Here is a 14,904-nt window from a genome sequence, read left to right on the forward strand (position 1 = left end):
CCACAGAAATATGTCGTCTAGATAATTACAAGGTCCAACTGCATACCCAACAAGAATATAACTAGTGGGGACATACTTACACTTGGGGGTAGGCTCATCAGTGTGTTACACAGCTGATAGCTCCAGCTGTTGAATTATGTGGTAAATTCCACTTAGTCCCAAACCAGCAATGCCAAATTTCCTGTTGTTGGTAGGTTGTTGCCCCTGAGGTGGAGATTGTGGCGCTGATAATGGAGGATGCTGTGCATGGTAGGTCTTCCTGGAAAATATTGGTTCTTCATAGAATACAGTATAGGCCAGTGTATGGAGGTTGTAGTTGTGTCCGTTTGTAGCATCGCATGTGGGCAGCTTCCTAAGTTGCGGGGCACATAAGTGGTCAATATACCATATCTGGAAGCTGTGGAGGATGACATTTTGAATGACATGGTATCTTAATTGCAGATGGAATTCCTGTTGATCTAGTATTGTTGATGGTAGAGATCTGGCCAAATTCTCCAGGAAGATGCAGTGGTTCACCATAGACCAGTTCCACAGTGGAGTGTCAAGGTACTGCTTATATGTCATTCATAGGCCCAGGAAGACTACCGAAAGAGCAGAAGTCCAGGACATTCCATGGCACATTAATGCCACCTTCAGGGAACAGTACCATCTTTCAAATATTTTACTACTGATGGGGTGGTAGATGGTAGTCGAGTGATGTACATATCTGAAGAACTTTACCAGCTATGCGAACAAATGCGATTTGAACTGGAAAATCACCAACTGGTGGGTGCATGTGGTGGGGCACTCTACACTGTTGACATTGGACTAATATCCATGTCCACTCTTAGAAATCTCTCTCCATCCCTGGCCAGACGAAACATTACACAAGGTGAAAAGTTGAGTGGGCTCCAGGCTGGCACAGATTGTGGAAACTGTCAAAGACTTGCCACCAAAATACAGTCAGTAAGGATGGTCATGATCTTCCCTGTCGACGTCACAATGCAATTAAGCATCTTACTCCAGGAACATTGATTAGTTGTAACCTCATTGCCAAAGAGATATTATTGATGAAGGTCTGGAACCTTGGCCAGTTCTAAAAGGTCTGTTGGTCGTGACACTCTGCTGACACATGAAAGTAGTTGGTCACCACATTGCAATGCTGGAAATGTATTTCTGTCTGTGCTAAATCGGCTTATAAGTTCCAGATGGTGGTACTGGTGAGGAGAGTAGTTGTTGCATAGATTAGTGGCTTGTGATCTGTGTAGATTGTGAATGCCATTGCTGTTGTTTGTAGTCAGAAATATTTTACTGCCTTGTACATGGCCAGGAGCTTGCGGTCATATCCGAAAGTTTGCGCGAGAAGTACACAAGCCAAGAATCATTTGACCATTGTTACTGTACCTCGCTGACAGTAGTGTGTCTTGGGTCCACCACTAATGCCAAAAGTGTGTCAAGCTTAGGGTGTGAGAGTAGTGCTACATTTGCCGTACGCTGTTTTGCGGCCTTAAAAGTAGAGCACATTGCTTCATTCCACTGCACTGGAGTCTTGCTTTGAACCTTTGGGTGGTAAGTTCTCCGTTCAACAGTTCTTGCAGTTCTACTGCATGGGTTGGGTATTGGTGGTAGAAATTTAACATTCCTAAAAATCTTTGATAGTGGTCACTTGTAATATCTATACAACTGCTTTGACCTTCTCAACTAGTGGCAGGGAACCTGCAGGTGATATTCGGTCGCCTAGGAATTACCTAAGTTTGCCCAAACATGCACTTTGCCATATTTAATACCACATCAAACTACTCCAGATGTTTACATACCTCTTGAAGATGCTGGCAGTGTTTCTCCCTGGTGACCAAAAATACAAATACATCATCTAAGTTGGCAAAGCAAAATGGCTGACCTCACAAAATGTAATTGATAAATCTTTGCCAGGTTTGGGCAGTGTTTCGGAATTCAAATGCCATGAATCTGCTTCCGAAAAGCCCAAATGAGGCAATTTTTGCCGTTTTGGTAATGCCTTTCTCTGTCACAGATGTCTACATGTGCGTGCTTTGGCACAGTCCAAAATGCTGAATACTGTTGTGCCTACAGCACCTAATTGTTGTCATGCAGCAAAGGCACAGGATACCTGTCAGGTACAGTTCTGGAGTTAAGTGCATGATAATCACCACATGCATGCCAGGCTCCTCCTTTCTCTGGGACGAGGTGTAGTGCAGATGAACACAGGCTATGTGATGATCGGAGTATTCTTCTTTAATCATCGCATCAAATGCTGCTTCACTGATGGCCAAACAATCAAGTACCAAATGCCTGGGCCTGTAAGAAAGAAGAGGACCATCTGTAGTTTAGATATGAGGCACCATATTGTGTGACACTTGGGTAGGTGCACTTGGAGTTCTGTTCAAAGTTGGAAACTGTCTTAGCAGAGAGGCGCACTCTGCACCACATGTCTGCATCAACTTAGTGCTGTACACTGATATATTGCAGTGAGAGCCTGCTGCCGTCAGTTCAGTAATGCTATTGACCAGACAAGCATTGGATACTCTCAGTAATAGACAATAATGTTCCAAGAGATAAGCTCCGTAACATTGGTGATAGTGAAGTCCCACTTGAGTGGATGCTGCAGTCCCAAATACAATGTGATCTGCTGCATTCCATACATTGAGGTGGATGAGTTACTAGCAGCAGTTAACGGGATGCCATCAGCTGTCTACAGCTGTGCTTTGTTCTTGTTAGGATGCTTAAATCTGAGTAAGTGTCTTATCAGATTCTTCTGATCTTACATTCTATTACTAATGAATAGCTGCCATTACTTTGGGGGGAGTCAGTTGCACCCAACTGCCACTGGAATTTGGGTACTAACATGGTCCTGTACATTTCCAAGTACCACCTTGCAACAGCGGCATGCCAATCTGCATGCAAAATGTCTCCGCTTTTGCCACCAATGAGTCAAACTCTGTGCACGTAACTATTGCTGCCATCCTTGTACCACTGTCATTGCATGAACCTGGGCATGTGCGCTGGCCTCTTGAATATGATCAATGAGCTCCACCACCGCTTGTAGCGACATTTCCATTTGTGGTGCCACAAATGCATTGACCTTTGGCGGTAGTCTACCGCTCCACAGTGTGCATAGTAGATTGTGCAAATGATGTAGATATTGCAATGGCTTGCGATCACGTATGCGTTCTTGCGTCAACACATCTTATACTTCTGCCGTGTAGTGGTGATCCAGATGACTCATGATGAGAGCAAATCTGTTGGCGTAGGCTGTAATTCCTGCGTAGCAAAAGTTGCCTTCTAACTGTGCGAACCATAGAATCGAGTTGTTCATCCAGAACAGAGGCACATGGACTGTTATTCTGGACATTGCAGGCGTGTCGGCCATCTTTCATAATAGTAAAATCCAGTGGTGATTGTTCAACATTCTTTAACTCACATCACTTTGGGTCCAACATTTGTCAAGTACACCTCAATTCGGGCTGTCTGACCTTCGCAAAATGTGAACACACACAGACTGGAGGTTTACTGGAACAAAATACTTTATTGTGGCAACTGCATTTTAGTGAACAGGGTGAACAAGGAGCAAAGTAATAATTACTGTTCATCAAGTATTGATTAGATTGTAAACTCTGAGGTAAATCATTCTGGAATGTACAGATACTTGAGAGTAAGTTAGTAAGCGATTACTACTCTAACATGGATTGAGAGAATTGAGAACAGAACATAAAACACAGAATATACGAAACATATAAAAATTCACAATGTACAGAAATGTAAAAACTTATTAGAAAACCACTCCCGGTGGCTGGTGCAGAAGCTGCTTGACAGCTGCGATAGAAAACCACCCCCGGTGGCTGGTGCAGAAGCTGCTTGATAGCTACGATTCACTTGTTACCGCACACTCAACGCTACACCACTAAACACATTAGCATCATTGGTTGATGCAAACTTGACAGTCAACCACAGTGATGACATGTAACCGTGTAGCAGAATCTGTAGTGTTAATGGAAATAATTACAGCCTCTCTCACTTTTTAATGTTTTCTTCATGAAGGAATGGATTCAGAAAGTAAGCTTTTAACTCTGTCATGTTGTCTTATGTCTTTACATTGTGCTATGTAATTAAGCATTCAGTCTTCCAGATAATTTTGTTGTGGAAAATCACCTTTTTATGTGTTTTAGTTAGTTATTTGTTTGTACTAGTAGATAATTCTTTGTTGTGATAAATGGCTCTATTGTAGGTACTCACCTGATGGCAAGATCTACACATCTGCAGGTCGTGATGGTAGCATCAAAGTATGGGACGGAGTTTCAAATCGTTGTGTAAATACCTTCATGAAAGCTCATGACGGGGCTGAGGTCTGTTCTGTTTGCTTCACTCGCAATGGAAAGGTATAATTATCTCTATTGTGACATGTTTATTATACTTTTTTAAAGAAATAGTTTATTATAAGCTTAAGTCTTCACATGTACATCTGTTTGCACTTTATGATGATTTTTCTTTGCTTTATTTTATTTATGGCAGATATTGTCCTTTATTTATTCCCAAACTTGTACCTACATTCCCAACAGCAAGATAAACTTTGTTCATCCAGTACAGTTTAACATTTTCCAACACTTACAGATTTCTTTGAAGAAATTGATTCTCAAGAATTTCAATTTTTGATAATTATCATAGTAACAGTGAATCATTTTCCACATATTGAGTGTTTTCCAATCATATTTGTAGTGTCTTTTGTGTCCAACCAGCATATGTACATTTTACCTGCCTCTTTATGACTTCATATCTTCTCTTCTTTTAATGAAACTGTTTTCTAAAATAATTCTGAAAGCTAGAGATTCAGTGTTATTTTTAGTATGTGTATCTGTTACTTCTGCTTTGGTCGCTAATATGTTCTATATGTTGGCTATAAGTAGACCTCCCTCATCTGTTACAGATATTGTTAGTATGTAAAATAAAGGAAAGGTAACCACTCATCTATAGCTCGCTGATGTGTGGTGCATACAAAAACGCAGCAGAAAATAATACTTATACTAGCTTTTGAGCTCTTGCTCTTTCTCTGTTAGAAATACACACATTCAGACACACACAACCACTCAATTGCATGTGCCTGTAGCCATGAGTAGAGTTGACAAGCACTGTGATGCACCTTTTCACTCATTTCAATATCTAATTACTGCAAAAACATGACACAAACACTCGAAACGCACAACTGCTGTTGCACCCATTGTGTTTGCTAGCTAACACTGACAGGAAGACAGATGCTTAATTGATTTAACTCTTGCGGGTGAGAATTGGTATTCAGCATTGTAACTGGTGACAAAACGTGACTGTAGTAATTTGAACAATGGAAACCCCAGGCAGGAATATCAACAATGTAGGAAAAGATAGATTGATACTTACTGTAAAGATGACATGTTAAGTTGCAGACAGGCATAGTTAAAAAGACACTCACACAAAGCTTTTGGCCACAGCCTTCACCATAATAAGAGAAACACACCATTCATTCACATGAGCCAGCACACCTCGTGCACACCATGACCGCCAACTCTGGCAGCTTAGGCCACTGAGTTGGCAGTCATGGTGTGCACGAGGTGTGCTGGCTCATGTGAATGAATGGTGTGTTTCTCTTACTATGGTGAAGGCTGTGGCCAAAAGCTTTGTGTGAGTGTCTTTTTAACTATGTCTGTCTGCAACTTAACATGTCATCTTTACAGTAAGTATCAATCTATCTTTTCCTTCTTTATCTGTATTAATTTTACACAGAGATGAAGTAGCATTCACAAATATAGATCTTCCCAATAACATTCATCCAGCATAAGCACATCTCTGTGGCTTACAAAGATGTTGGGGTAAAGACATCGAGCTGTGTTTATCCGAACTGTAACAGCTGGTCAACACTGTGAGGATAGGACCAATCCTGCAACAGGCCAGCACAGTCCTGGTAAAAGTGCACATATAGGACACTAGAAAAGAGTTTGACACACTTGCTTCTGCCTATTTTGCCTAAGTCTGAGAGTAGACCAACAGCAATACTTTTGGATCTGGGACTTTTGCAAGCAAAAGTCCACAGAAAAACAATGCAGCAAGTTGCAGTGACTGTTGCAGGCATACCCAGAAGAAGACAGCAACCGAAACTTAAAGAGTATCATTAACCAGATAGATAAGGAATTGGTTGAGGTGATTGCATCAGCATTCACCGAAGGGTCAGACTCCATTCCAGTTCCAAGAAAGCTGCTTAAACAGGAAATAATTGGGGCTGTCGATCATAAATTCTATTGTGTCACCTCAGAAAACATCAGAAGCAAAATGTGCCATGAGCTCGAGAAGGCCAGGTGTGACAAAACATACCCACAACAAAATGCAGAGCAATAGAAGCCTTCCAAAGTATGGTAACTATAAAACAGCCAACCGGTTGCAACAAAATTTGACTTTGAACAGCTTTAGACATTGAGTATGGGTGTCTTCATCAGAAAATCCACAATTATGTAAAAAGATTATAAATAAATCGTATCTTAGAGAAAAACTAAGCACTAAACAGTTTTTACTCCGAACAGATTTATAACAAGACTGTACTCACATGGAGTAACTGATGAATAAATTTAAGAGCAAAATGCTCTTGTCATATAAAATAGTTCCTTGAGAAGTTAATGTTAGAGAACCACATAAAATTCAAGTCATTGAAACTGATATAAAGCTGGTAACTGCCATTAAAACTAGAGCTACATGGTGTAGCACAGTACATGCGGCTAAGGGCTGCAAGAGGAAAAAGAGGAGGCATCAGACCAAGAGGCTTAAATGCTGAAGTTGCCACATTGTGAACCCAAAACAAGTGGCGCCATCCAGTAAGAGTCAAAGTTACCAGTGCTTAATGTACAAAAAAATACTTCAAATAGCATGTGTTCACGTCACATATCAGTAGATGGTATTACACAAAATGAAAAATTATACAAGACAATGCAACAGCAAATGTTAGGTACATTTTTGTGTGAAACAACTACAGTGTAATAATTAAAATATGTGAGATTAACAGTTATATGCTATTTAAAATATTTTTTTGTAAATTAAGCAGCTGATATCTAAGACTGTTCTAGATGTAACAAAATTATGAAAAGGAAAGTTGCTACTCACTATGTAGTGGAGATGCTGAGTCACATATAGGCACAACAAAAAGACACACAATTAAAGCTTTCGTTCATTAAGGCCTTTGTCAACAACAGAAAACACATGTGTGTGTGTGTGTGTGTGTGTGTGTGGGGGGGGGGGGGGGGGGGTCTGTTGTTGACGAAGACCTTAATGGCTAAAAGCTTTAATTGTGAGAGTCTTTTTGTTGTGCCTATATGTGACTCAGCATCTCTGCTATTTGGTGAGTAGCAACTTTCCTTTTCATAATATTGTTACATTCTATCCTGGATTTTCCATTGTTTGACTGTTACTAGCTGGTGTCACTTGTTTCATGCTCACCTTGTGGCAACTTTGGCATGTAAGCCTCTTAGTCGATACCACATCCAGTGACTGTTTCCTCTTGCAGACCTTAGCAGTGTGTACTGTGCTACCCCGTGTAGCTATAGTTTTACTTACAGTTACCAGCTTTATGTTAGTTTCAGTGGCTTTAAATTTATGTTATTGTAACATTAACTTCTTAAGGAAGTATTTTATGTGACGCGAGCATTATTGCTTCGTAAATTTGTTTGTCAGTTACTACAAGTGAGTACAGTCTTCTTATAAATCCGTTTGGAGTAAAAACTGTGTAGTCCTTAGTTTTACTCCATGTTCATGTTTGTTTAAAATATTTTTAGGTAATTGTGGATTTTCTGATGAAGACACCCACAGTTGGTTTTGAAACCGGGTAAAAGTAAAATTTTGTTGCAACCATTTGGCTTTTTTATATTTACCCATATTCTTCTATGGTCGCTGTCTCACAGCCATGTTAAAAATTGTAAGCTGTCTAAAATGATGAAGACATAGTTGTCTTGCTGGTGGACAATGGTAATGCAACTATATTGCTAAAAGTGAAATAATGCTGGCAAAAGATTCTACACTGCCATTGACATGGATGACCTTCTTGCTGTGTAGTTATTTCGGCCTGGAAGAGGAAATGTTAAGATTTCCTGTGTGTAAGATTACTGGAACTGCTGCATTTTATGGTTTCCTGAAAAAACATAAGGCATAAAAGGAAGTGCCACTACAACCAATAACAGAAACTATAAAATCCCCTTTGTATGGTCTGACAAAACATCTGGCCAAGCAGCTGAAACAGTTGGTAGGATAGCTTTCCCACCGCCTAAATAACTCAGTAGAGTTTGTAGCAGTGCTCTGGAATATGATTATCATTGTAAAAGATTTGCTGTCATCTGCAGTGTCACGTCTCTATTCACACAGGAGCCAGAGGAAGACTTCCTGAAACTGGTGGAAAGGAATTTTGTCAGCGAAACTGTTCCAACACTTGTTTACTGCCATGGGCTTTCATTGTGGTGGCAAGTTCGGTGAGTAAATAAGACGGGGTACCTATAGGGTCTCCCCTGACTTCAGTAACCACCAATTTCTGCACGAAGCATGTTGAAGAAACAGTGCCAGGTGACGCCCAGCTGAAAGCTCAAGTGCATCCACCATTACATTGATGGCAGTTTTATTGTATCGATACACAGGAAGGAATATCCTATGAATTTCTATGAATACTTGATTGTCAGAGACAGCAAAGGATTTGGAAGAGCAGTTGAACAGAATGGACAGTGTCTTGAAAGGAGGATATATCAACCAAAGCAAAACGAGGATAATGGAATGTAGTCGAATTGAGTCGGGTGATGCTGAGGGAATTAGATTAGGAAATGAGACACTTAAACCAGTAAAGGAGTTTTGCTATTTGGGGAGCAAAATAACTGATGATGGTCGAAGTAGAGAGGATGTAAAATGTAGACTGGCAATGGCAAGGAAAGCGTTTCTGAAGAAAAGAAATTTGTTAACATCGAGTATAGATTTAAATGTCAGGAAGTCGTTTCTGAAAGTATTTGTATGGAGTGTAGCCATGTAAGGAAGTGAACCATGGATGATAAATAGTTTGGGCAAGAAGAGAATAGAAGCTTTTGAAATGAGGTGCTACAGAAGAATGCTGAAGATTAGATGGATAGATCACATAACTAATGAGGAGGTATTGAATAGAATTGGGGAGAAGAGGAGTTTGTGGCACAACTTGACAAGAAGAAGGGACTGATTGGTAGGACATGTTCTGAGGCATCAAGGGATCACAAATTTAGCATTGGAGGGCAGTGTGGAGGGTAAAAATCATACAGGGAGACAAAGAGATGAATACACTAGGCAGATTCAGAAGGATGTAGGTTGCAATAAGTACTGGGAGATGAAGAAGCTTGCACAGGATAGAGTAGCATGGAGAGCTGCATCAAACCAGTCTCAGGACTGAAGGTCACAACAACAACAACAACAACTTGATTGTCTGTCTGTGGAAATGTGAGAAAACTGTTGCCTGCACTATCTAGTGCAGTGCCTCATGCGCATCACCACTCTCATGCACAGAGCCCAAACTGCATGTGACACTAAGAGCCCTGCCTTCTGAGCTACATCAGCTATGAAAATTATTCTGTGGGTATGGATACTCAGAAGTGGAAATAAACCATGCCCTCAAGTCTAAGGAAAGAAGGAAAAAGACAGAAGACAAGAACAAAAACTAGTCATTACTATCTGATATTATACCATCTATACTCCATTCAGAATAAGAATAAACCTCATGCAAACATTACACTATATATTCTTCCGCTTTTGCTGGAACCTCATTGGATTTCATTTCATGTGGAGTGCAAGCCAAGCTGTCTCGAGTACAATCAAGTATGATAATGAGGATACATTTTATGCTGTGCATTACATGTACATCGACTCAGCGATAATAGGGGGCAACAGTTTTACCAGCACATTTAACTTGTGCTGCACTGGCCAGGCAAGTGATCCAGCTAACCTGCAGTGATGTGAACAGGTGCAGTAAAGATGTAAAAAGAGTTGAACAGAGAACAATATAGCTTTGAATGTCATTTAATTTTTAAACAGAAGGAAATGATATGTGGTAAAACTCAGGTGATATGCTTCTGAGGTGATTGGACAGAAAACATGTCATGATCTCGATCTTAGCTAACATAGTACTGCAATTAAAAACAAGAGTGATGAAAGTTCTTGACTTTAACAAGGGTAATTTTTCTGTATGAGCTTTGTGTGGTGTAAAAGCACATTGCTGGGGTTTTACCATGTGGTTAAATATTGAAGCCACTCATGGTATTACCACAGTCTAACATAACAGTCGCGACACTTCGCCTCGATTTTGTTGCCTTCAGCACCAGCAGCGCTCCAAGCGGCCGGTAGGTTGAACTGTGAGTTCGGCGCGATCGTGAAAGCGAATAGTGATTGTTTATTTTGATTTATACAATGGTTTTTACCATCGGGAGTGTTTGTAGCGCAATAAATTGCAGCAGCAATAGGAAGAAGACACCACAGCTGTCTTTTTTAGGTTTCCTAAGGATCCTGAGAAGTATATACCATCATGTTACTAAACTGTATCGTCAAGATTCATTTGCAAATGTATGTGTATAAATCATGAATGTTTCGTTTTAGGAGGAAAAAAATGGCTAGTTAATAGCAGACGAGAAGACTTTATGAAGAAAGACCCGGTTCACCTCTATAATAATATTAGGTTTTGTTCGCTACATTTCGAACAAAACCAGGTCATGAACGCAGACAATAACAAACTCGTGTGGAATGCAGTATCCACACTGTTTGACATTCCAAATAAGCCACCTCAACTGACTATGAAGAAGAAACTGCCACAAAGATTCGACAGTCCATCTAAAGCTGTAAAACAGTCCTATGACACAGAAGCAGCTAGTTCAACTCTCCATTTATTAGTGCCAGATTCGTGAGAATCATCAACACAAGACCTGCTTTGACGATGAAGTGGTTAGATTAAGAGCAGCTGTTCGTGTCTTACAAAAGCGTGTGAAGTGTCAGAATGTGCAGATCGCTAGACTTCGAGCGAAACTATTATGGGACAAGGAAAGTGCCTACAGACAGATTGTTTGAAAATTATTCAAATATTTGGTTTTTCGTGAAATGTAATGTAATCAGCTCATTATGTTTTCAGCATATTTGTCCCACTATTTGTCAGTTGCTTGTTCCATTTAGAATAATATAAAGATGAAGGTCGTGGAAACAAGTGACAATGACAAACACAGTAGGCCTACAGAACGATAAACGAGCTGTCCATCACTTTTGCATGTAGAGGTACATGTCTGTGCTTCTTACATGTGAATCTGTGTGTTTATATTCTTTTGATATCAACGTGGTAAGCTGCAATTCTGTCCAATGTCACAAGTGTTTCTTCACGAATGTGTTGTAGCTTGCCACTCTATTCATGGTTTTTGTCCATACTTGCGCATATTTTAGAATAATTTTTAGAAACGTATATGCCTTCTGATACCACACACTCTTGGAGGCAAGAAAATAACTCGAATAATTCGGAAATTACGTAGGAAATGGATGCAAACAAACATTATGCTTACAACGTGTCTGACGTTCACCTTACCTGCCGCTCTGAGCGCTAGTGTCGCTCCATCTGTCACGGCAACAACTTTTACAGCAGTGAGTGTCACGACTGTTATGTTAGACTGTGGTATTACAGTCTGTCTCTGAACTCTTTCCACCTCAGACTCTGAGGAAAGTGTTTCAGTACTGCCATGTTGATAACAAGGTGGTCAACAACAGAATCCCAAGCTGCCAAAAAATCCACATTTCCTCCTCCTCTTTTATGACATACTGTTCTGCATTTTGCCATCATTTGACAGTGACGTGTCGCAAAGCTCCATACATTAGTTCCAGTATGATTAAGAAAAATGTTGATGGCTGTTAGTACATCAGAATGTCTTAAAGTTTCATTTACAGTGACATAGTAATAAGATGTCTAATACATAAGTTTGACCTACTTTCAAGATCGGAACAATACCATTGTATGAGAGCTATGGCTATTGACCAGTTATTGTGTTTATGTTTGTTTACATCAGATGTATTCTTATAATGAATGAAGTAAAGTGTCTAGAGCGAATAAACCTGTATCATATTCAATGTCTGAGGGGTGCATTGACATTCTTGCCGTTAGCCCTGCTATAATTGTTTAAAAACAGATAATTTCTCAGAGACAGATTGTGAAATCTAAATTCCCTTTGATAAAGAATGTGAAGGATTTGTTTAATGGAAAGTAATCTGAAATTGAATAACATGCACTGTTTACTCAGTAAACAACGTAAATTAATGATGCGTATTACAAAATCACAAGTATGGATGGGAATTGTTATAACTTCAAGTTGAACAAATATATTTCAAGGAAGACGCAATACATGAAAGTCACAGATCAAGTAAACAGTGTAAGACGTGTGAACACTTTAACAGTCAAATCATAACTGAGTCCGAGTCTAGCAGCCACTGGCTGGCTGGCCGGCCGCTTAGGTGGCGCTGCTGCTGATTGGCTGGCAGACAGCGCCGCATGTAGAGGACACGCGTAACTGCGCAGCGGCACTTTGAAAGATTGGTGAGTCACAACACTTTTCCCCCCTTTGAAGTTTTTGCACAGGTCTTGATGGAGGTGGCCTGTAGATTGCTAACGTCCATAGGTGTTGTTTGACTGGCCATAAAGTCTCGAGGAGGAGGCTTCCCGAATGGACAGAAGTGTCCCCGATGATAACAGATCGAGATGACAGGAGACGTGCGGGTCAAATCTGCTGGGGCCCCGTGCACCAATCTGCCCGTTGCGGCAAGTTCGGTTGTTATAACAGGAGACATTGGCGATGTGTTCGCGTCCGTAGGAGAAGGAGGCGAGTAGAGTTGCTCCGGCAGATGATGGTCATCTGGTTCCTGCATGGGCACGTCTCTTGGTGGCGTCAGTTCTTGTGCTGGCTCCGATATGATGGTGACAGGACTGTGTTGTGAGTAATGAGAGATTCCAGTATCCCGAGCATCAGGTAGAGCCGAAAGTGGTGTAGCGGCATCTGGAGCAGGCGTTGCCGGCACACGAGGCCGAAGCTGGTCCGAATGACGCACTGCAACACCCGTGTCCGTCTGGATTTCGTACAGGCATTGGCCACGGTGTCGTAAGATGCGGCCAGGATTCCATTTTGGCCGCCTGCCATATCCCCGTATCCATACAAGGTTGTCGGCGGGGAACCGGCCAAGCGAAGGCACCTGCGGCAGTGAGGTGGAAGGCCGCAGAAGATGAAGTAGCGTACGGGGCCATTGGCCATGTAAGAGCTCAGCCGGGCTGTGGTCGCCCACGGGGGTGAAACGGTAAGAAGCCAGAAATTGGAGAAGCACATCATCAGCAGCAGAAGTCAGGAGTTTCCTCATCTGAGCCATAAATGTGCGGACCAGTCGTTCAGCCTCACCGTTTGACTGTGGATGGAACGGAGGGGCCGTGACATGCATGACGCCGTGACGGGCACAAAAATCCACAAAATTGGAAGAGGCAAATTGCGGACCATTATCAGTAACAAGAGTAGAGGGAAGGCCTTCCAAAGAGAAAATGCGAGCTAGAGCATTGGTGGTTGCCACGGTGGTTGGCAACGTGCAACAGGCAATGAAAGCGTAAAACCCGGGAGAGGGTAGGGTCAGAACCCGTAGCAGCCGCCAGCCGGTCACCGGTGATGGGGAACCCGTCCACAACCCACTGCTCGGCAACATCCAGGTGGAAACACAAAAGCTTGTCCCTATTGAATGCCAGATCAGGACCCATGGGAAGGCGAGACAGTGCATCAGCATTTGCATGTTGAGCTGTCAGCCGGAAATGAATCTCATAATTGAAACAAGACAAGTAAAGAGCGATGTGCAGCCTTGTCGGGAAGTGACGTTGATAGATGAAACAAGGAAACAAGTGGTTTGTGATCCATAACAAGATGAAATTTGGATCCATAGAGAAAAACACCAAACTTATGAAGAGCATAAATAATGGCCAAAGCTTTTTTTTTTTTTTCAATTTGAGAATACTTTTGTTGGCCATCCGTAAGCGTTTTGGAGGCATAAGCAATGGGTTGTTCAGAACCGTCAGAAAAACGATGCGCAAGGACTGCACGAACATCGTATTGAGAGGCGTCCATGGTAAGAACAAGATGTTGGCCAGTTCGATAAGTAGCCAGGCACGGGGCCTATTTCAGCATAGTCTACAATTTCTGGAAAGCCGCAACGCATGATGCGGACCAGTGAAAAGGCACGTTTTTATGCAACAGGCGAGAGCAACGGCTGAGCCACCGAAGCAGCAGACAGTAAAAACTTGTAATAGTATGCTATTTTCCCCAACAAGACCTGCAGTTCCTTAACAGATGTAGGGCGAGGAAGGGCATCGATCGCAGCGACAGTTTGCTGAAGTGGACGAATACCATCCCGAGAGAGTTGAAACCCCAAGTACGTGATAGATGCCTGAAAAAATTTTGATTTCTGAAGATTACACGTATGGCCGGCAGTCTGTAAGACATGAAAAAGTGTGCGGAGATTTTGAGGATGTTCGTCAGTGGTGGAGCCAGTGACAACAATGTCGTCCTGGTAATTTATACACCTAGGGACAGTGAGCAATAATTGTTCCAAGAATCACTGAAAGAGAGGAGGGGCGCTGGCAACCCCGAATTTCAATCGTTGGTATTGATAGAGGCCAAAAGGCGTGTTAAAGACCAGAAACTGCCGGGAAGCAGTGTCGAGAGGAAGTTGATGATAAGCTTCTGACAGATAAAGTTTAGAAAAATACTGGCCTCCAGCAAGTTTAGTGAACAATTCTTCAGGTCGAGGCATAGGGTAAGTGTCGATAAGGCATTGAGCATTTACAGTGGCTTTGAAATCGCCACAGAGACGAATATCACCATTTGGCTTAGCAACGACAACGACAGGAGA

The 14,904-nt window shown here is 41.7% G+C and overlaps 1 protein-coding gene across 1 annotated transcript in view; it reads left to right on the top strand.

Annotated features, from left to right (window-relative positions):
• Positions 1 to 14,904, top strand: part of LOC124798338 (cleavage stimulation factor subunit 1) — a 196,455-nt gene that overhangs the window by 132,980 nt on the left and 48,571 nt on the right. The window contains exon 7 of the mRNA XM_047261693.1: positions 4,223 to 4,373. Within this exon, the coding sequence (XP_047117649.1) occupies positions 4,223 to 4,373 (151 nt within the window). The remainder of the gene's footprint in view (positions 1 to 4,222; positions 4,374 to 14,904) is intronic.

This window comes from Schistocerca piceifrons, chromosome 5 (assembly GCF_021461385.2).
Source record: "Schistocerca piceifrons isolate TAMUIC-IGC-003096 chromosome 5, iqSchPice1.1, whole genome shotgun sequence".
NCBI classification, from domain to species: Eukaryota; Metazoa; Arthropoda; class Insecta; order Orthoptera; family Acrididae; genus Schistocerca; species Schistocerca piceifrons.